At 33.3% G+C, this 23,533-nt stretch overlaps 1 protein-coding gene and 1 long non-coding RNA gene across 2 annotated transcripts; one reads left to right on the top strand and one right to left on the bottom strand.

Moving 5' to 3' along the window:
• Positions 1 to 6,692: 6,692 nt before the first annotated feature.
• Positions 6,693 to 7,344, bottom strand: LOC145813606 (uncharacterized). The gene is made up of 3 exons (XR_014356792.1): positions 7,263 to 7,344; positions 6,922 to 7,030; positions 6,693 to 6,740 (listed from the first exon to the last, which is right to left on the bottom strand). It is a non-coding gene; the product is annotated as an uncharacterized LOC145813606 (long non-coding RNA).
• Positions 7,345 to 19,984: 12,640 nt separating this feature from the next.
• Positions 19,985 to 23,064, top strand: LOC114271676 (uncharacterized). The gene is made up of 4 exons (XM_028213276.2): positions 19,985 to 20,125; positions 20,242 to 20,362; positions 20,496 to 21,241; positions 22,761 to 23,064. Exons 3-4 carry the CDS (start codon positions 20,496 to 20,498, stop codon positions 22,876 to 22,878), a joined length of 864 nt encoding a protein of 287 aa, XP_028069077.2. The 5' UTR covers positions 19,985 to 20,125; positions 20,242 to 20,362; the 3' UTR covers positions 22,879 to 23,064.
• The last annotated feature ends 469 nt before the right edge of the window (positions 23,065 to 23,533 follow it).

Genomic DNA, 23,533 nt, shown 5'->3' on the forward strand with positions numbered 1-23,533 from the left:
AGTGGTTGGCTAGATTAAACCAACTCTTGGTACTCTTTAGCCAAAGTAAGGATATCGGCTAGAGAGTGGTTGGCCGGATTAAACCAACTCTTAGTACTCTTTAGCCGAAGTAAGAATATCGGCTAAAGAGTGGTTGGCTGGATTAAACCAACACTTGGCACTCTTTAGCTGAAGTAAGGATATCGGCTAAAGAGTGGTTGGCTGGATTAAACCAACACTTAATACTCTTTAGCCGAAGTAAGGATATCGGCTAAAGAATGGTTGGCTGGACTAAACCAACACTTAGTACTCCTCAGCTGAAGTAAGGATATCGGCTAGAGAGTGGTTGGCTGGACAAAACCAACTCTTGGTACTCGTTAGCCGAAGTGAGAATGTCGGCTAAAGAGCGGTTGGCCGGATTAAAACCAACTTTAAGTATTCTTCAGCCGCGGTAGGGTTCTCGGCTAAAGAATGATTGGCAGGTGTACTTATAAGTTGCAAATGTTTGCAAATGTTAAAGACCAATATAAAGTATCTCGGCAAGCGATTGCTATACCTCGTCCAAGACTACAATCAGAAAGTAAAATACAAGTATAGAGATCAACCGAAATGAGAGTTGAAACAAAAAGAAGATTTTCATTGGCAAGTTCAAAGCATTCCCCAGCCCGGTTACAATTTGTGACCAGCAAAAAAAAAAATTACAGAAATCAAGCAAGAAGAAGAAGAAGGCAAAGTCAGGCAAACAGATCATCAAGATCCGCATCAAGTTCAACTCGCAGCCCGGATTCAATTGGAAGCTCGGTTTCGGTCGAGAGTATGGTCTCGGTTGGAAGCACGGTTTCAGTTAGTAGTTCGACAGTCAAATCTTCCACCGTTGGCTCCGACCAAGCTGAATGACAGGAGGGATCATTGACAACCGGGGTATCGTTGGGCACGGTTTCTTCTTCATCTGAATCTTCAAGAAACTGTTGCTGAGTGGTAGCAGCATACTCCGCCAGTGAGCTCGGTATAAAGTATTGAGGAGGATTGAAGACCTCAGTCTCAGGCCCATGACCGAGCTGCACCACAGCACCCCTCCACCCGCATTTAAAAAAGAGATCCTTTTTAGCTTCACACTGCTTAATGTATAGGGCTTCACCCTCTTTAAAGCCCCAGTCCTCTACAGCCTCCAACTTCTTCTCAAGCTCCGTTATTTCGGCCTTCTTTTTTCCTTCGAGCTTGGCCAGCTCACGAAGGTATTTGTCTTTCATCAGTGTCAAGGACCTTTGTTTATCAGCATTAGTCGAGGTAACTAGTCCGGTCAGACGGGTGACCTCGGCCTCTAGCTCGGTGGTCTTCTGTTGAGATGCTTCTAGCTCAACCGTTTTGGCTTCAGCTTCAGCCATTGCTTACCTTGTTGTTTTCCTAAGTTCTAACACTCGCTTGTGAGTGATATAGTTTTTCTGTATGGCCTGCAAAAGGATGGTAAGACACTTTTTCAGTATAACCGAGCTGTTAGATTGGACAAATTTCTTTAGAAAAAATAAAGGGGCAACTCACCAGCACCATGAATTTTGTGGACGAGCGAAGGGCCTTCAGCTCGGTCAGATGGTCATGATGCCTCATGTCGGCTGGAAGACAAACACCTTTAGCCAAGTTGAAGGCCATCAGGTGGTCTTTTTCTACGACCACTGAGTCCGAATCCATGATTGCACGGTTCTGAAAGGTGATTTTTGGAGCCCACTTGGAGGAGGTAGCTTGGTCAGAGCGCTCCGGTTGTGGGCTCGGTGGAGGGCCTGGCAGAGTGGTTTGAGGAACCACGGTTTCATCTTCATCAACAAGACGTTGCTCGGTTTGGGTAGTCCAGGCATGCTTCTTCGGGCGAGATGATGAAGGTTGTTGAGAAGGCAGAGCTACTACGGTTTCTTGAGTTTGACCAGCTGGCGGTACCTCGGTCGGATTTGTTTCAGTCAGAAGGGCTCGCACGGCTCTCTTCTTGGCTATCTCTTGCTCAGCAGTTAAAGGGATTAATCTTATTTGGGGCAAGGTTGGGTCCGGTTCAGGCGAAGCCTCCAACAAGAAATCAGTTACCTTGGTCTTTCGTTTGCCACTGTATCGATAGGTCGGCTGGAAATTCAATAGCTCGGTCTAACTTCGGCTTGGATATCGAAGCGCGGCACGAAGTGTAGCTAGGTTAGGGTAGTTGTACTGTGACTTGAGGAAGTTCGAGTCTGCATAAAAAGAAGACAACTGTTAGTCCAGTTCAAATATTGAAATCCGAAGTAAAGAAAGGCGTTCAATGGAGCTGAGATAAACCTACCGACTACCCCCTTGTTCCAGTTTATTCTGTCACTAGGGATCTGGGCTTGTTGGTCCTCAAAATTCTCAAATACCCAGAAGAAATCGTCGTCGTTCACATCTTTGTCTGGAGTATCTTTTATTATCTTTTCACGCCGGTGTCTTATTCTTAAATAATAGACCCATCCATCTTCGGCGGATCCTATAGAATATTGGTGGAAGAGTTCTGCAAGCCCGAGGTTAAGACCAGCCCGGTCGTTTAGCGCGGCAATGCCGTTTATTATACGGTAGGAATTAGTGGAAAGTTGGGTAGGGCAGAGTTTGGTTTGCTTAAGGAATTCATAAAGGAGGGCTGTATTGGGAAATGTAGACCGCATTCTACGATTGAAATAACATTAAAAGGGACAAAGCCTTGCTTTCCCCAAGGGATGATGTCTAGCTCGGCCAGTGAAAGGTGGACATCATCTGGGATTTGGTAGTCCTTGCGAAATTCAGTCATTGCGCCAGGAGAGTCAACTAAAAACCTATACTTTCCCATTTGTGGTTTGTTATGAATAAATTATATGTGGGTGTTAGCTCGGTGGGAAAATGATTCTGAGTAGCTCGGTTGAGTGCTCAAGGGAATGCCTGGGCAACCTAAGTCTGCAAGGTAAAAAACAAGGGTGTTACGCACAGATCGTAGGACCGTGCTAAGAAGAAATAACGGCAAGATAAATGAAGTCCTAGCTCGGCTATGCGAAATGCTTCATGTCTTAGCTCGGTTTGAGTAAAAGGTCTGTTAGCTCAGTTTTTGCAAGGGATTTGTTAGTCCGGTTGAGCATCAGTGGGTAGCGCTCTTAGTTCGGTCTGAACTACGAAGGCTGGGTTAGCCCCAAGTTATAGCTCGGCCGTGGTTGAGACTAACAGACGCACTATTATGCAGACTTAGTGCGAATTTCTAGCTTGGCTAAGTTAAAACAAAAGGTGGTTTGACTTGTTAAAACTAATGGCATAACGTGAAGTGTTAGTTCGGTTGAATGGTCTGCCTAGAATGACATCAACTACAAACGACTTTTTAGTTCGGTTATACTATGATTTTGGATCAAAATCGGTGTTTTTCAATTTATTCGTGACAAGCCAGAGGTTTTATTACACGAAAGAAAGGTATGTGTTTTGAAAAAACACAAAAAATACATGTATTGTAAAAGTAAATGCGAAAACAACAAAAACAAGGCAGATTTGAGTAAACTTACCAGGTTAAGAGGAAAAAAATCAGAGATGGAAGCAATGGCAATGAAGAACACGAACTCAACAAATTCAGGGTTGAACAAGTTCAGGAACGAAAGAGAGAGATGAGGAAATGAATAGTGGGGTGAGTGATTCGAAAAAACAAAGAGTTTTGCTTTGATGGAAGGACTAGAGGCGGGAACTGTTCAAAATTCATGGAGTACGAAGACGGCGTGACAGCTGCATTGGGCCAATCAGAGGGGGCCACGTGTCATAGAAATGAGAAGCGATTCAGTTGCTGTGATTGAAGAGACGTTTTGACTGGACAAGTACAGCCCGGTGTGAATTTAGCTCGGCTGGAAAGGCTAAAATGGTTTTTAGCCCGGCTGGAAAGGCTAAAAGGGTTTTTTACCCGGTTGGAAAGGCTAAATGGTTTTAGCTCGGTTGGAATTCTGAAATTTTTTAGCTCGGCTGGCAACAGGCACTACTAAAAAAATCACTTTTTGCGACCGCTATAAACCGTCGCAAATAATAAAAAAACAGTCGCAAAAGACCTTTTGCGACGGCCTATGCGACGGTAAATGGGGGTCGCGAATGTGGGGGTGGCAAATACTTTTTGCGACGGCAAAGCAAAGGTCGCGAATTATTCGCAACTGCCTAAACTACTTATTGCGACCATTATTTTTCCGTCGCAAAAAACAAAGAAAAACACTAACATGATTTTTGGCGACCATCTTGTTACCGTCGCAAAAAAAAAAAGAAAAAAAAAGAAAAAAGTGTAACGTTAAGCACTCTAAGAGTAGTAATAACAAGAATTTAGACAGTATAGCATTGTAGTTTAATCAAGCATTCCATTTGAGTCTCAAAATTAGAGCCATATGTGAGTTATTACAACTAAAAACTTGGGAAAAATTCTTTTATGAAAAAAATACAATCCATTGGAAAACGGCTCTTTGTTGATGTTAGGGTGCGTCTTGAAGAGGACACCTGGATTGCCTCCAGTCTCAACCTGAAAGTAAGGCAAAATGTTAAAGCATGCCATTAGATAAACTTAAGGCAACATTATAGTCTCTAAATATGGTGAAGAACTAAGCTCCTGTTTGAATTTCCAACTGAAATTGAATGGCGCCATTCCTTTCTCACAAAAGAATTTAACTTAAAACTCATCACCTTGAACTGTTATTTCCATAAAGCCTATAAATGACCATATATGGAAAAATCTGATGAAGTCACCATTTTTTTCTTTCTGATGAAGTCACCCTTTTTTCCAAACAGTTCCATTTAAGCTGATATGACAAGATTCAAGTAGCTTATCCTACAGGAATGAAGAAAATGCTCTTACTGAATGAATTATTTTCAGCAAGGTTGGCACTCTTTGGGTGAAAAGTGATGATAAACAATCACAAAAGATCTAATATGACAAAGATTTAACTTCCATCTTCTCTCAAGCACTTCAAATAACATCTAATATCACAAAGATCTACATGTCTCGCATCAACCAAGTCAACATAAATTCATTCTAATGTTAACCATGACATATCGCAAAATCCCTAAGAACAGTAATACTTCAGCTTCTGTATATAATTTTGCCTTAAGCTGATAAACCAAAAAAATTGATAAACCAAAAAAATTACTATTACACCAAAAAAATTACTATTAAATAGCTGCAGGTAAGAAGTACCAATTCATTTCTTGCACAAACTGTTTATTTGTATAAAATGAAAATCTTACCCACACAATGATCACCTACAGTCAACGAGTGAGTACTGACATGAAGTAACGCCATGTGGCCATCTGTATGCCCCTGAATAAGGAAAATTTTCTAAAGTCAACATGATGCAGAATGTGAGGGAGGAACCTATATTAAAGAGAAACATGGCCTAAATAAAGCAAACAGCATCCAGATCATGAATCAAAGAGGCAACAACTAACTGGGCCTAGCTCCTAAGAATTACTCTCACAACTCGAGAGCAAATTTTAAAGCTACACCCAGTTTTTAGTTTTTTTAATTTTATTATTATTATTATTATTATTATTATTATTATTATTATTATTATTATTATTATTATTATTATTATTATTTATTTTATTTTTTATTTTAAAAGCAAGTCACTTAGCAGTCACCACCAACCTTATTTCTTGCAAGTTGCAACCAAAAGGGTGAAGATCCTCCTGCAAGACTTACCTCCCAGCACTCCAAGGCTTTCATGAATCATAGAGTTGCCTCTTAAATTCTTGCTACATTCAATATATATATAATTTTTTCTTCTTTTGATCAAGCAAGCTGCCTAGCACACCACAAGCCTTAAAGCCACCAAATGGTGTAATTAGTCTATCAACTTCGATATCAGAGACTCAACTGCCTTGCCGGAAAAGTGTTGTCTAGTTATGAGTTAGGCTGAAACCGTAGTGAACACGCTAGGATATTTTCTTGCAACCAGCAGGGTAAAGATACTACAGCAAAGCTTGACCCTCCTACTACAAATATCCATCAACACTAACAATGAACTTATCTATAGGGCACACCCAGTAGCTTAGGTTGCATTCCCCTAATAAAGTTCAAGCCTCCTTACCAATCCGAAAAAAAAAAAAAAAAAAAAAAAAAAAAAAAAAAAATCTACGCAATTGGATTGAAACACCATTAACTTGTTGGTTGGCAAGTGCAGCTCACATATTACAATTCTGAGGAATTCAAGTAAACAGCAGTCAAGATTTCTAGCCAAAAAGATAAATGATATACACCATTTAGGAGAAGAAAGATGGATAGGCCTTGGCCTTGCAAATTTAAAACTGATAGTAAACGTGAAGAATGTATGAATAGAGCTGAAAAACATATGACAGACTTCATGAGATGTAAACGAAAAGAACACTTACCCTGACTGAGTAAACTCCTGCATAACAGCTGCAGTTTCCCTTACAAGTTGAGTGACAGGAATTGGTTCCTACGCATTACCATCATCGGATAACATTGAAAAATATTACACGGAATCAGAAGCAGAAAAGGTACTTCCTTTCTAACTAGCCAATAAATAACATAAAGCAAATTTGACCTCTATTAGACACTCAATAATACTAAAATTGTTCACACTCATTCATTCTTAGCTGTGAAACTTAATGTTCAACAAACAAAAAATCCAAATATTAAAGATTCATGCTCCAATATACAAGGGATCCTTTACCAGTACATTTTGGGTATAACAACTAGAGGTAATACCAAGAGAAATGCATACATATTCATTTTCTTTTAAAGCTTGCTGCCCACTAGATGCATCTGACACCTACAATATGTTAGTATAATGTGTTAATAATTTCCATATGTATATATACAAATTGATAAAACGTAAAATTCGTAAATTTGTAAGTATTGCACCTCTCTCAAGCTCATATTCCCAGCCACACCCTGTGACTCTTAAGAACAAAACACTTACCAAATATGAGATATACAAGATAAATACTTACCAAATGCTGAGAAAAATGACTTGTACTGACAATGATATAAAGAGTTCAAAAATCCCGACAGATGCGGGATTTTCCCAATAACTGTCAAGATCTCAGGAGCATCAACTACCTGCAACATGTAGCAACACAGGCATAGTAACATTATAAGCATGCCATGTAAACGATCCCACCCCCTCCATTTTTTTCTTTCTTTATCACCAGGAAAAACAAAAAGGGAAAGGAAAGTAAAGATGATCAAAAAAAAAAAAAAGAAAACCAAAATACTACCAGCCTAGAATCTCTCTAAAAAATTAAGGGGAAAACAATTCTATGCCAAAACCCTTAAGTGCAACTGTGCGTACCTTCTGTTTCAAGGAAACTCTATCCAACTATTTTGAATGTGAGAAAACCATAAATTCAAATTAGAATTCCAGAATTTGATCTACAAACAATGAAGACAAGCAGACAAGGAAATTCATATGAGAAATTAATTCTAAATGTAGAAAAAAATCATTTCAGATTCAAACTCTCTGGATCATAATTCGGATTTGAGTTACAGGAAAATTCAATGATAAATTACTGAACAAAACAGAATCCAGATTCAACGTACTATGACTTATTCAAAGCAATGATCTGATCAACCATTACAAATTCAGTGTACTATGTAACTTTAAGTAATATCATAGCTACTTAAGTAAAAATTTGACTACAAACAGATTTGAATGCATACTTTCAATTACACTTTCGATATTACTAATGTGAATTTTGAACCCTAACGATCAAAAAGACTTGAGTGTTTGTACTTGTGTGTGTACCGTTTACAGATTAGTTTTATCCCTGTCAACTGGCTTACCAGTGCAAATGCAATTTACCTTTGTTGAACTGAACTTGGAAATCTGGGAACAACCTTCCAACATTATTATTATTCAATTAACCTTCAGAGACAGATTAATCTGAGCATTTCGAAACAGTGAAGATGAAGCTTACAGATTAATCTTCAATATGCTCAGATTGAATTTATTATTATTCAATCAACTTTCCAACATTACATATTAATCAACCATTACAAAAAGTAATCGATGAAGATGAAGATGAAGATTACAGATTAATCAACCATTACATAGAGTAATTCATGTTCAATTTACATGTTACAAATTAAGCGATGAAGATGTGTCATTACAGAGAGTAAGATTCGAGCGATGAAGATGAATCGATGAAGATGTGTCAAACGTTACAGAGAAAGACAAAGAGAAGTATTTAGGCTTACCGATTATGAATCTCGATTATGAATCAATCGAAATCTTCTTCAACAGCATCTTCAAATCTTCAAATATTTGGCTTCAAATCTTCATCAACAACATCTTCAAATCTTCAAATTTTGAAATCAAATCTTCAAATCTTCACTATCGAGCGAGAGAGACAATAAGATTCGAGTGAGAGAGTGGAGATTCAAAAGAAAGAGTCGAGCGAGATAGATTTTGAGAGAGAGAGAGAGAGAGAGAGAGAGAGAGAGAGAGAAGAAGAAGAAGAAAGGAGTTTAGATTTGGAAAATTAGGAAAAAATGGATATAGGTCACGTTTTACGTTTTTGTTTTTTTGTGTTTTTTTTTTGGGGGGGGGAGGGGGGGAGTAAAATGAGATTTTAATATAAAAAATAATTTTTTTTTGCGACGGTTAAATAATCAGTCGCAAAAAATTAGACGCAAATAATCATTTTTCTAGTAGTGAGGTAATCCCTATCATGCTACGCAGATGGAATTAAGGGGCAATTGAGAGGGTAATTTATACTTATAAATTGGGCCGAGTTGGGTAATGGGCCGTTATGGGCCACATTGCGAAGGGCTGAGTAAAAAGGCCATGAAGTTACTCCGGCCCAAGAGGGGTGTAAAGTTATTCCGGCCCAAGAGAGGTGTAAAGTTACTCCGGCCCGCGAGAGACCTGAAGTTACTCCGGTCCCAAAAGAGCTTATGGTAAGTTTGGTCGTTGCTCACAAAAGATATCCCGGTTTGGACCGGAGTATTGGTTATTCCGGTCTAGACATACCGTGGTTAGCATTAAAAAGAGCCAAGGTAAGAGCCGTGAATGGAAGAGCCGAACTAATGTTATCGTGGTCTAGTCTGCGGCTTAGCATAGCTATGCTTACCTCGGTCATGTTGAAGTCTGACCATGATAGAACCATCTCACTTGGTTTATGTAGTGAGGGGGGTGTTGAAGGATAGGCATTATCTTTCAGGAGTATGAATCCTAGGAGGACTCTACATGGAGGAGTAAAAGTCCTACTAAGATTGTGCCACGCGGAACCTATAAAAGCTTACAACATCACCTATGGAGAGGTAACACACAACTTTGATTCTCAAATACATAGAGCTTTTTGTCTTTGTCTATTTTGCTGACTTAGGCATCGAAGAGGTATCCAGCACACACCCGCCGGCTAGCTCACGTTTGTGTTTTCAGGGAGTAAAGCGACGATGTTTGGAGGAGCGCAGACTTGATCAACAGGATTATACGAGAAGATTTATTTCTTTCCCGTACAAGGCACTAACAAAAAAGAGTAGTTCTCAAATAATGTACTATTTAAATGACAAAATAAGAATAACTTCAATAATATGTTATTGTTAATTTAATTACTGGATCCTTTAATTTTTATCAAAAAACAATATAGAAAATAATTGATAATGCTCTACAAAAATTGTGAAATCCCTTTATATGAATACTTACCTACTTTTTGATGGGTTGCTTCAAAAAACTATTTTCATTATTTCTTTCATCTATTATTTGATTTTGTTCAAACTTTCTTCTAGAGTTTGGGGTTTCAAAATAATAAAAAATAATGATATTGATGATGATGGTGAGTTTTGGTAGGGTGGATTGAAATTTTGGAGGAGAATGAAGACGGAAAAAAAAAGAAGTAGAAGAAATAACTTTGGTCTCTTAGGAAAGAAGATACAGAGATTTAAATAGGAATAACTGATTAGGGTGTACCATGAGGAAAAAAAAAATTATTGTAGAGTTTAATATGTGTTATCCTTATTAGTAAATTCAAATTAAGATATATTAGGAATTAAAATTTATAAATTTAAATTGAGTGTATCAAGACATAATTTGACTTCAAATAGAATCCCCCTCTTTGAGAGGGGCTGGTGGACTTCATGAACCATTTTTGAGTTCAATTGGGTGATTTGAACTCTTGATTTTGTGAGACTTGTTGAGGAGATAATTAATGTAAAATATTATTTTAGTTGGATATCGATAGTTACATATTCGAATTATATTTATTTTGTAAAATTGAAGAATACATATGATTTTGAATATAAATTATCTATTTTTTCTAAAAAAAATGCAATTCAATAATCTAAAGTATCAATGTTCGATCAACCCTTTTTTTTTTTGCATAGATATGTTATTCTCGGCCAATTTTAAAAATTAAACGATTCAGATCATTCGAAATGGATCTCAAACATCCACATTACAATTGTAAATTAAGTGCAACTCATTGGTTCCCAAAAAAATAAATATATTTTTAGATCCTTTTTTCAAGTTTAACACTAATAAAATCATAAATGAATTCACTAATTTTGTAATGGATATTATTGAGTAGTTACGTAGTACCAAACATTTAAGGAAAATGTTATATAAGTAGGAAATAAGACAATATATATATATATATATATTATAAATTAGTAAAAAAAATTTTTTAATACAAGTCACACCACTCCCAACACTTGTACCAAAAAATATTTTTATTAATTTATAATTACTTTTTTAAACCCACAATAATTGTTTCCCAAATATTCACTTACATTCAAAAAGTTTTTTATTAATTTATAATTATTTTTCTAACATTACAATGATTGTTTCCCCAATATTCAAATGCGGTTTGCAAGCAAATGCCACACAATTATGAAAATGGAAACATTGAGGTCAAGTTTGATTATCTTAAATAAGTATATATTTTTTATTTTTTTATTTTTTTTCATCATATCATCTCTTTATATTTTTTGCACATCTTTTTATAAAAAGATAAAAAATACATTTATTTAGGTCATTCCAAATAACCTCTGATAATAATTTTAAAATGTTAGGTTTACCTTATATTCATATCTTAATATGAAAGAATTTGAAAAGTTTATAAAATTTATTAAATATTTCATTTTAATGATTTGAACTATTAATTTTTTAAGACTTGTTGAGTAAAATATTCATATAAAAAATAAGATAATCGGATATCAATAGCTATATGTTTTAATCAAATTTGTATTACAAAAATTTGATGGTTATTTTTGAAATTATATTTTTCATTCGTTTTTTGAAACAAATATGATTTAAACATATAGGTAACGATATTCAATCATCTTGATTTTTTTTATAAATATTGTACTCAACGAATCTAAAAAAATAAACTGTTCAGATCATCGAAATCAATTTCAAAATGAGCCTACTTAATTCAAATGATCTCTCAAGTAGAAATGACAATTTAAAAGATGCCAAACCCAATTAAAAAATGTCAAATCAAAGAACTTATATAATTTAAAGGAGAAGTTATTTAACAGTCCCGAGTTACGGCCACGGTGCCCCAAGTATATTGTGATTGCCATGAAGGGTGACACTCATAATTTTATATCAAAAAATTGAAAAATAAAAATAATATAGTAATTTGTGATCGGTAAAGAATAAAATAATTTTGTCAATTCAAATATAAAAAGGGCTGTTTCAAAAACATGTAATTAACATTAATGTTATCATTATACTTTTTATGGGAAATTTATTAAGAAAGAGTACTTATATCTCAATTAATTCATAATATATTTTTATATTTTAATAAATCTTATTATTTAAACATTTGATCTACCAAATCTTAATTAGCATACTTGTATTTTATAGACAATTTTATCCTTAAAAATATTTTTTGAACCCTTAGCAATTTAGTAATGTGAACAGTTATAATTGATAGTGTGAATGTTTACATTAACGTTTGAATATTTACATTGACAGAGTGAATGTTTACATCACGGAACATTCACAATATTTACACTGTCAATGTGAACATTAAGACGTATATCACCCTATTATTATTAGGGTTTTTTTTGGTAATTATGTTATTTATAGGACTTATTACAATATAAGAAAATAATTTAGAATATAAGAAAATAATTTATAGGACTTATTAGAATATAAGTTGAACATAATTAGGTGAAGAGGGATTGATGAATAAATGCCCAATTTTTTATTTGCCAGTAGGAGAGAATAAAAGTGAAATAAATTTATTTATACGCATTCATTTTTTAGGAACTACTATTCTTACTCCACTTTACTCCAAATACACTCTCTTCATTATCTTTATTATATTTAGTTACTATTCTCATTCCATTTTGTCCAAATACACCCCCCTCTAGATATAATAAGTACAAAGAAGAGAGTGTATTTGAAGTAAAGGGGAATAAGAATAACGGCTCTATGAGTAATAATAATTTAAATACTTGTTTTTTTTATATAAAAAAAATTTGCAAATAAGTGGTATTTCTAGAAAATATTTACAAATTCATAAAAAATTATAATTTAAATTATTAAAATTGATAAACTGTTTTACTTATTTGTAACACTACAACAAAATACACTTTTGGCGATCAAATTTGGCAATTAAAAAAAATTTAGTCGCCAAAACTTGTGGAATTGGCGACCAAAATTTTTTTTAGTCGGCAAAAGTACAATATTTAGCTACTAATTTTTTTTAGCAGGGAAATATTAATTATTGGCGACTAAAAAATTTAGTCGTTAAAAATGCCTCAACTGGCCACCAAAAAATGTTTTCGTCACTATATAGATAGTTTTAGCTACTAAAATTTGTGCCCATCATTTCCCGTAATGAGTTCTTGCAGGTCTTACTGGTACATGTTTAGGGATGTTGTGGGTTGAGTGACTGTGACATCTATATGCCAGGCTCCTGATATGTGAGTGTTTGTGAGGTTATTTATACTAACTATTTTTTCTGCCCCTATTATGCGGTGGTTGAACAGATGTAATCTTATGTTTGAGCTGGTGCATTTCCTGCTTGGGTTTACTGAAGCTGGGCAGTGGTTGGTTCTAGTCTACTTGCTGTTGGCAACTGACTAGTGTTACTAGTTATGGCTGGTATTGCTGGTTGCTGTTGCTGCTATTTGGCTGCTTACTTTGTTAGGAAACAATACTGCTATAGTTGGAATGTTGGTTGTTGCTGCTGCAGCTGGTGCAACTGATATTGTTGGTTATTGCTGCTGTTGTGGACTACCTGCTCTGTTGGAAACTGTTTTGTTGTTTTATTTCTTTTTTGGCTAGATTTGTCTCGTACAATTTGTTCGTTGCTGAAGCTATTTTGGATGCTTCTTCTATTTTGGTTGTTTGTTTTGTTTTGTTTGCTGTATGTCTTTAGCTTTCTTAGCTTCCCTTTATGGGTTTTCCTTGTTGTGGCCCCTTTTTGGATAGTTGGAAGTGAAATAGATGCAAATTGTGGAATGATTGATAATATATGTATTGCTTTATTTATACATAGTACAAGTTGTACGGAATACATACAGGTTGTAGACAAAATAATTTAAAAAAAATAAAATTATGTTTTTGGCTACTAAACAATTGGTAGCCAAAAAAGAAGTAAATATTTTTAACAACTAAATAGTTAGTAGCCAAAAATAAAAATAAAATGATTTTTTTTTTTGGCTACTAAATATTTGGTAGCCATAAAAAAAAAAAAAAAAAACAGAGTTTAGGCGACTAAGACTTTAGTAGCTAAAAACAAAATAAAATGAAAAAAAAAATTGGCGATTGAAATATTTAGTAGCTAAAAAAATAAGTTGAATAACAAAAACTTTTTAGCGACTAAAGTTTGTCGTCCCAAATAATTTTAGTTTTTGGCGAAAAAAATTTTTAGTTGTTGAAAATGCGATATTAATTTTTTTGAAAGGTTTTGGAGACTAAAAAATTAGTCGGCAATTGATGACTTTCGGCGACTAAATTCTTTTTAGTTGTCAAAACCTTTCCCAACAATTGTTCAACGACTAATCTAGCGACCAAAAATTTTAGTAGATAAAAAAATTCGACTAAAAATTGACTTTTGACAACTAAAAATTTAGTAACCAAAAGTGACATTTGTTGTAGTGTAAATTTTTTTGAAAACTTGTATTGATGTGCAATTTCTCTTTTTCTTTTTCCTTAATTTCTCAATCCAAGAAGAATATATAAATATGGATAAAAATTTTATTTAAAATATAATTTATTTTTTGTGATTCTGAAAATTACATTCATTCCTTTGAAGTTTTTAATTTTATAACAAACAATCTCTTTTATTAATAAATCATTAAGTCAATTAACAGTTATTAATAATATCATAAATTTATTTCAATTAACATTTCAAATAATTATATTATTATATAGGAAAGTAATTAAGTATTTTATTTTTTTAATTAATTTTATTAAATAAAGCATTCTAACAATGGAGGTATTTATAATTTTTTAAATCACAAAAAATAATTTATATTTTAAATAAGTATTAAAAATTGTATTTATAATTTATTCTAGAAATAAAGTTTCATTTCCTCTTTTATTTCACCGATTCAAAATTCAAACATGCTGCTTATGCATGAAGCGACCAAAGCAGTTGCTGTAGGCCAGCGACTTTGAAAGCCCTCAAGCTTCAAATCTTTTTGTTGGGAACCCAAAATACAAAGGATGTGTTTGGGAAGAGGTTTTTTTTATTATTTATTTGTGGGATTAAAATAATATTTAAAAATAAAATAGATTAAAATAGTTAATAAGAAAAATATTATATCAAATTCATAATTATTTTATTTTTTCTCTCATAGATATCACATCAAACTATAAAAAAAAAAAAAAATTCAAACTCTCTTTTTAAATATAATTATTTTAGTCAAGCTAAAACATTCAACTACTAAAATAGCATATTAAAATATACAAATTCCCAAACGTTGCCAAATCTTTTTTTAAAGGATGAATTGCACTAATGGTCCCTATAGTTTGGGGCTTATGTCACATTGGTCCCTGACTTTTCAATTGTGATACATACCCTAAATTTTGATTCTTGTTTCAAATAAAAATAATTGAAGATACCATTACTCAATTTCAAGGGTAAAATTGTCAATTTGATTAAATATAAACGATTTGACAAAAATAAATGTTAAAAAAATATTTTTTAATTTTTAAAAATTATTTCTATCTACCAAAGATAAAATTATGTAAAAATGATAAATCTTTTCACATTTATTTATTTATTTATTTATTTATACTAAATTAATTTTTATTATTTATTTGGATAATGATCATACAATGAGAGGTTGTTAGACTTTTAATGTGCAATCGATATATAGTATTTAATATATGAAATATTTATAGTTTTGAATTTTTTGATTTAATGGATTGGTTTAATAATGATTTCAAAATTGTCACCATATTTGATTTTTAGAAAAATAAAAACTAATTTAATAAAAATAAAAACAAGCATGCATTACATGATCATTATCCAAATACATAATAAAAATTAATTTGGTAATAAATAAATAAATAAATGTGTAAAAGATTTATCAATTTTACATAGTTTTATTTTTGGTGAGTATAAATAATTTTAAAAATTCAAAAATATCTACTTGACATATATTTTTATCAAATTAGTTTATATTTTATAAAATTAGTGATTTTGCCCTTGAAATTGATTGATGGTATCTTCAATTGTCCTTATTAGGAACAAGATTAGAAATTCAAGGTTAAATATATTACAATTGAAAAGTCAGAGACCAAAATAACACGAGCTCTAAACTATAGGGACTGTTAGCATAATTCGCCCAGAAATAATTTGGTAAAATAATAAATGTCTAAAAGATTTATCAATTTTACATAAATTTATCTTTAGTGGGTAGAATAATTTTTAAAAATTTTAAAATATTTTTTGGACATTTATTTTGTCAAATTAATTTATATTTTATCAAATTGACTATTTTGCTCTTGAAAAATTCAATGATATTTTTAATTGTCCTTATTTGGAACAAAATTCAAAATTCATGGTCAAATATATTACAATTGAAAAATCAATGACCAAAATGATACGAACCTCAAACTATAGGAACCGTTAGTGTAATTCCCCTTTTTTAAAAGATTATTATTATCTTGACATCCCAAAAAAAATAAAATTCTCAATTGTTAAATGTCTTGAATCATGAATACTAAAAGCACATTTTTTATCTAAAGGATCATAATAAATCTAATTGTCAAAGAATCCATAAACAAGAAAAAATTGTTTCAAACTCCAATCATAAATGCTAAAATAAATTCTTCCAATTCTTTAATGGTCAAGAAAAAATTTGTTTAAACAAAGACCCAACTAAAAAAAATATTCATTGATTAAAGGCCCGTTACTAAAAGTTGTAAATAAACTTTCAATTTTTTTCCACTAATAGAAAATAAATTTTACATGCAAAAAATAAAATACAAAATATTAATAAATATTGTTTAAATATAAAATGCCTCTTATTAAAAATTTTTACTTTAAAAAACCTTATTAAAAGTTGGACTGGACTGATCCAAAACATTACGTTAAAAAATCTCCAGAATTTTCTAACCAAATTTCTACCCAAACTTATCGCAATAATTTTCATTTTTTAGGAATAATTTTCATTCAATTTAGATTTGGAATTGTTCAAATTAGAAAAGCGGCTCCACGTTCGTTTGGAAAGTGAGTTGACTTTTTAATTTTTTTAATTATTTTAGTTTGGAGCTAAAAAGCTTCGCTTAGAATAAACGTTTTAGTTTTTTAAACTTTTGTGAAAAAAAGAATATAATGATTTTGAATTAAATGTGATATTTTATTTTATTATATTAAAAAATATATTTTATTTTTTTATGATTATTTTAGTCAAAAAAAAAAAAAAAAAGAAAAATTTTCAAACCTAACATCTCAAACAAGCTCTATATCATGATTTTATCATATGTTCATATTCATATTTAGAACCTTCGCGAATTCGACTTTTAGCCACTACGAAATGTTATAACGAAGCAATCATTATCATTTGACTAAAAACATGTTATAGACTTTAAAATGTGGTGTTTTAAAAAATTAGTAAAAAATTAATTTTTAATTTTTTACTCAAAAAAATTAATTTTTTAAATAGTGATTTGAATAAAAAAATTAATTTTTTTAACTAAAAAACCCAAAAACTAACTTTTTGTTAACTTGTCAAAGCAAGCTAATGTCCTTAAGAATCAAAATTTTAAAGTGTAACAAATAAGAAGCCACCCAAAAACATACAATTGCGATGATAACATCTATGTTGAAATTATTACGAAAACGACTTAAACATTGTACTATTTCAACGTGGACCAATGATTTTATGCCTAATAGCACATCCTTTGATCACTCTACTCTAAATCGTAATTATTATATATAATGATGATTCACTACGCGTAGCTTGCTGTATTATTAATTTCGTATGAATAGATAATTACTCTTCCATGCATTTTTTTATACATGTGTACTTTCAACATTTTATGTGCTGGCATAGCTTAATATTTATAATGGGAAGAATGCTACGTACCTCGAAATATTAAAGGCGCGAATGGCTCGAAATCTCAAAACGACGTCGTTTTAAGGGTTTTTTTTATTCTCTTACCGGTAAGATAATATTTTCCGTACTATTCGCGTCATTCGCGCTCCACACATTCGAGGCCTCAATCTTTAATGTTATAATGGTATGTTCACACTACAAGAAAAGCGAGTTTATGAGACGGAATTTTTTGTTACGGTATATTTGTCGTCATAAAAAATGATTTTTTACGACGGCATAATTTGTCTAAAAAATGTGACTTTTGGAGACGACACAACTTGCCATCGCAAAAAATAGAGTATTTGCGATGGTAGAAATTGTTGTCACAAAAAAAAAGAATATTTGCGATGGCAGAGATTGCTGTCGCAAAAGAAAATAGAGTTTTTGCGACGGTACCAGTTGCAGTCGCAAAAAAAAAAAATTGCGATTTTAATACGTATCGTTGCAAAAAATTTTAAAAAAAATTAATATATATATATATATATATTGTGGCTTTAAGACGACTTCATATATATATAGTCATAAAATGGTTTAAATAAATGCAACAGTATTTTTTTGTTACAAAAAAAAAAAAAAAAAAAAAACAACTTCGTCTTACTCTTTTGAACATTTCTCTTTTCACCCATTTTTTCATCTTTCTATCTCTCTGTCTCTATCTCTGTCCTTGTCTCTCTTCTCTCTCTCTCTCTCTCTCACTCATCACTCTTCTTGTCTGTCTGTCTCTTTCTTTCTCTCTATGTCTCTGTCTCTGTCTCTCTTCTCTTTCTCTCTCTCACTCGTTACTCTTTTATGTCTGTTTGTTTGTCTGTCTGTCTCTCTTTTTCTCTATGTGTCTCTCGTCCATCTTTCTTCTTTTTATCTCTCTTATCATTCTCCTCTCTTTATCTCTCTCGTTCATCTCTCTCTGTCTCTCTCTCGTTTATCTCTTTTCACTTTTTCTCTCTCTCTCTCTCTCTCTCTCTCTCTCTGTCTATATCTTTTCATCTATTTTTTCATCTTCATCTCTCTCTTCTCTTTCTCTCTCTTACTCATCACTCTTCTCTCTCTGTCTATCTATTTATTTGTCTCTCTCTCTGTGTCTCTCACTCATCTATCTCTTTTCTTTCTCTATCTCTTTCGTTCATCTCTCTTCTCTTTATCTCTCTTGCCCATCTCTCCTTTCTCTGCTCTCATCTTTCTCAGTCTCTCTCGATCATCTCTCTTCTCTCTATCTTTCTCTCTGTCTCTTTATCTTTCTCTCTATCTCTCTTCTCTTTATATATCTCTCGCTCATCTCTCTATCTCTCTCTGTCTCTCTCGTCCATCTCTCTTCTCTCTCTGTCTCTTTTCTGTCTCTCACTCTCTATCTCTTTCTCTTTCTCTCTCTCTCTCTCTCTCCCACTATGTTTGCATTGCTCACTCTCTCCCTTCCGTCTTCTTTATTTACTGAGCTCCCTCTCGATTTATCGATCTACTACAAGAAAATACACTTTTAGCGACCACTTTGTCTCTCTCTCGCTCATCACTCTGTCTCTCTCTCTCTCTCTCTCTCTCTGTGTCCTCTATCTGTCTCGCACTCATGTCTCTCTCTCACCACCCATCTTCTCTACCACCTTCACCACTATTGCAAAACGCCATTCCACCACCACCACTACTTCCACTATCGTCACTTCACCTCTATGACTACCATGACTACTACCATCGCTACCACTACCACTACCACTACCACTACCACTACCACCATTGCTACTACTACTACTACTACTACTACTACTACTACTACTACTACTACTACTACTATTACCTCTCATCCACTGCCGCCACTCCATCTCCCATACCACTACCACAACTTCATCACTAATCTCTTTCGCCACCGCCACCGCCACCACCACCACCACCACCACCACCTCTTATCCACCACCTTCACCACTACTGCCGCTCCCTCTCCTGTTCTACAAAAAATTTGTTTGGTTATGGTTTTTTAATAGAGTGCTGAATTGAGTTTTAAAAGTTTGATGTGACATGTGAAATAAGAAAATTTGTTTGGTGATAAGTTTTCAAAATAGTTTTCAAAACTTAATTCAACCTATAATTGATAATCAAACACACAACTCATAACTTGATATCCGTATTTTTGATCAACAGTCATAACCAAACTATTTTTAAAATATTCAAATAAAAAAATGTTTTTTTTTTCAATTAATTGTTTTTAAGTAATTTTTTTTGAATATTTTTTTTTCAAATCATTTTTTTTTTCAAACAATTTCTATGTCAATTATTTTCTGTCAATTAATTTTTTTGTCAATTAATTTTTTAGGCTTGTATAAACATTAAAAATATTAAAAATATTTTGAAAATTAAAATATTTAAAATATTTTAAAAATTAAATATTGAGAATATTAAAAATATTCCGAAAATCAAAATATTAAAAATATTCCGAAAATCAAAATATTAAAAATATTCCGAAAATTTAAACCAAACAAAACCTTAATTTCCCCCATTTTTCCCCCGTCTTTCCCCCATTTTTTTTCATTTCCGTTCAGGTGTGTAGAGCCCTAAGTTTCGAAGCCCTAAGTTTCGAAACAACATTGTCTCTATCTCTCTCTCTCTCTCACGGAGGCGAGCGACGAGCGGCAATCGGCGATCTCACTACTTTTCTGTTCTTGGGTTTGATCTTTAATCCTTATATAAATTCCTTTAATCCTTTTTCACTGTTCTGTAGCTGATCTCACTCCTTCACTGTTCTTGGGTTTGATCTAATATCTGGTGTTGTTAAATTAAAGGTTATTAACTCCTCCTGACACCCCTCTCTTCTCTTATTTGGATGATGAGAAGCCTCCGGTTACACTTGCTCAGAGGGGAAGACCTCAAAGTCAACCCATCACAATCTCAAGATCATCCACGGTAGGTCATTGTTCATGTCAATGGGATGAATATTCATCGTTTATTTACTTGTATCTGTCAATGGTGTCTACTGCTCATGTTTTTCTTTAACATTTTTTATACCATAATGCATCTAATGTGTATCTTATTGTAGATGGGAAAGAATCGCAAAAGTAGTAGAGGTAGTCCGAGCCCAAATCGCTTAAGCCCTTCTCCACGGTCTGGGAATAGTACTTTCCATACGAGGGGAAGCCCATCTTCAGCAGCTCATTCTAGTCCAACTCCTAGTGTTTGCTATGCTACCCCATCACAGAGACCATCTCCCCCACCAAATAAACCATCAACACCTGCTCCAAGGTCTTCGACACTGACTCCTCGGAGGATAAGTACGGGGTCTGGTGGTATTGTATCTTCATCTGGGATAACGGGTATCTCCCCTGTAAATAAAAGTCGGGAAAACTCCGCGTCACCAAAAATAAGGGCATGGCAAACAAATATTCTCAGTTTTTCCTTGGATGCACCTCATAATCTACGTACTTCATTGGCTGATCGACCAGCATCATATGTGAGGGGTTTCTCACTTGCATCCCGAAATGGTAGGGATTCGTCTTCCAGAGGCAGACAGTCAATGTCTCCAACTGTTTCTAGAAGTGTCAGTTCATCACATAGTCATGATCGGGACCGATTTAGCTCTAAGAGTAAAGGTTTTGTTGCATCATCTGGTGATGATGATGTAGACTCCCTACAATCTGTTCCTTTGAGTAGCTCAGACTGCTCAGCTTCAAGGAGAGTTGGTGCATTTCCAACTAGCAGAGCTCCAGCCTTTTCCAAGAAGCCCACTCGAACAGGGCTATCAAGTCTGCTCCAAAAAGATCTTTTGACTCGGCACTTCGACAAATGGTACTTCTTTATCTATTTCTTTTGGACTGTGATGTTGTTTTCTTTGTGATTAGGTTTATGCATGTGAGCATCAACAGATCTGCAAACGATTAGAAAACCTCATTCAATACGTCTGAATTTCATATAAAAAGTTTTATACATGCTCAATGATCTGAATGTTAGAGAAAATTTAGACATCAAAATAAAATAAAAAATAGGGGGAGAAAATTTAGGAAACATTTTGATGTTGAATATATTTTAATGGTTCAATTAGTATTTTTTATAGCATTCCAAGGTAGAATTCATTGAATGGAGTTGTTAGAGAAGGGAACCTTCTCGCTGATAAGGTTAAATAATATTCAGTTTGGTAGTTCTAAGGTAAGCTAAAGGTGATTGCGTACCAAGTGATATTGTAGTATGCATTTAACCTAATTGCCCATTTTAGTTAATGAATTTGTACTTAAAAATGCCATAAAAATTGCAATGTTGTACTTCAAAATTAAGGCACATCCTATGTTACGTGGACTCGTGTATGAGTATCAAGTGTGCGTGCGTGTCCAGGCATTAAATCTCCCTAAGCTCTTAATGTTAGTATATAGGGATATGTATTCAAAAGTTGGATATAAGTTCATGGACATGTCTTGAGCATTTTGTGATTGTATAATATTTTGAGATAAGATGTAACTATGTAGGGATGTACTTGATATTAAATAGGATTTAGGAAAAATCAAAATTTTATATCTCATCCAGATGAGAGGTTTATTTACTATCAAATGTGAGGTTTTTCAATTTATAAATTTAGTCAAAACTTCCAACAGTTTCAAATTTGACCCTCTAAACTGATAATGATATAACAATATTATTATCATCTTGGAACCGCATCACATCTCAGTGCCGACAACACTGGTTCTTTCTTTGAACTGGGGGAGTACTGCTTCACTGTATATTTATATGTTCTTCATGTTGATCATGTTGAATTTTTTTGTAAGCTTCTCTTAAAACCTTACAGACTAGTAGATTTTCAAATCATATCTCATGTTTAAAGTTAATATAGTACAATGGTAGTAACGTTGTATCCCAAGTTCAAATGGGTTTTCGTGGTGCTAATAAGTTCCATGGAAATTAAAGCTATCCAATTTGTTGAAATATGATTTCAGTGGAATTTAATTTGAAATTCCAAACTTTGTTGAGTTGAGCTGAATTAGGCTTGTGGGATTTTTAATTGAGTTCATCACGGCATGGATGGTAATCAAATGTAGTTATTTTGTATTCCAGGAAGCATGTTTAATTGGGTTAGTTTTGTAGGATTTAATTTCATGTACTAGTGTTCAATTAGTTTGAATTGTTGTGATATCATTGCCATATTAATGTAGTGACTTTTATTTCAGACATTTGATGTTTGTCACCCGTTGCGGGATTGGTGTTTAGGTGTATGATTTTGTGACTTGGAGAATTGTTGGTGTGTCTTGATAATTTAGACTAAATTTTTTGTTTTAAATTTTTTGTTTAATCTAGTTTTAATATAATCCTTATTTTTTAGGGTTTGTAATTGGCTACCGGATGACTTGAAGGAAGAATATCTGCATAGTGTGAAAGTAGTGCAGAAGGCGATGTTGAGAGCTGTAATTTTCCCTTGTCTTTCCATTCTGTTCATTTGAAATCATTTGTGCCATGGCAGACATGAAGATGTGAATAAGATATATGTGTTTATTGCTATACTTTAGTGAGATGATGTTAGTGATGCTCTTTCTTCTGTTAGCTTTATATTATTGCTTAGTTAGTCTTTCTTGTACAATGTATGACAGCAAAAAGAAAAAAATGGAAGATCATTTTCATATTTTTAATTATGGATGAATTTTTATTTACATACTGGACTTTTTATATTATTATGTAATTATCGGTTATTTTTTAGTTATTTTTCATTTAATACCGGCCATTTTCATATTTGCAATAATTTTATTACAATTTTTTTTTTTTGAGACGGCACCACACATACTGTCTCAAAAAGAAAAATAGAACCAGGGGTTTTTGCGACGGCAATAATGCTGTTGCAAAAGATAGGGGAATTGGTTGAAAAGGAAGACCTTTAGCGACGGTGTTATTTGCCGTCGCCAATAGCACTTTAGCGACAGCATCAGGTGCTGTCGCAAATAACCCTTTTAGCGACGGCAACACAGTGTCGTCTAAAAAAATCTCATATTTTTACGCATTAATGCCGACGTCATTTTTCCGTCGCAAAAAAAGACGACGGCGTTATACCGTCGCTAAACCCTTTTGCAACCCCCTTTGTTGCGACCCCCCACTTGCCGTCGC

This window comes from Camellia sinensis, chromosome 15 (genome assembly GCF_055761805.1).
Source record: "Camellia sinensis isolate YWXY chromosome 15, ASM5576180v1, whole genome shotgun sequence".
Lineage (NCBI taxonomy): Eukaryota > Viridiplantae > Streptophyta > Magnoliopsida > Ericales > Theaceae > Camellia > Camellia sinensis.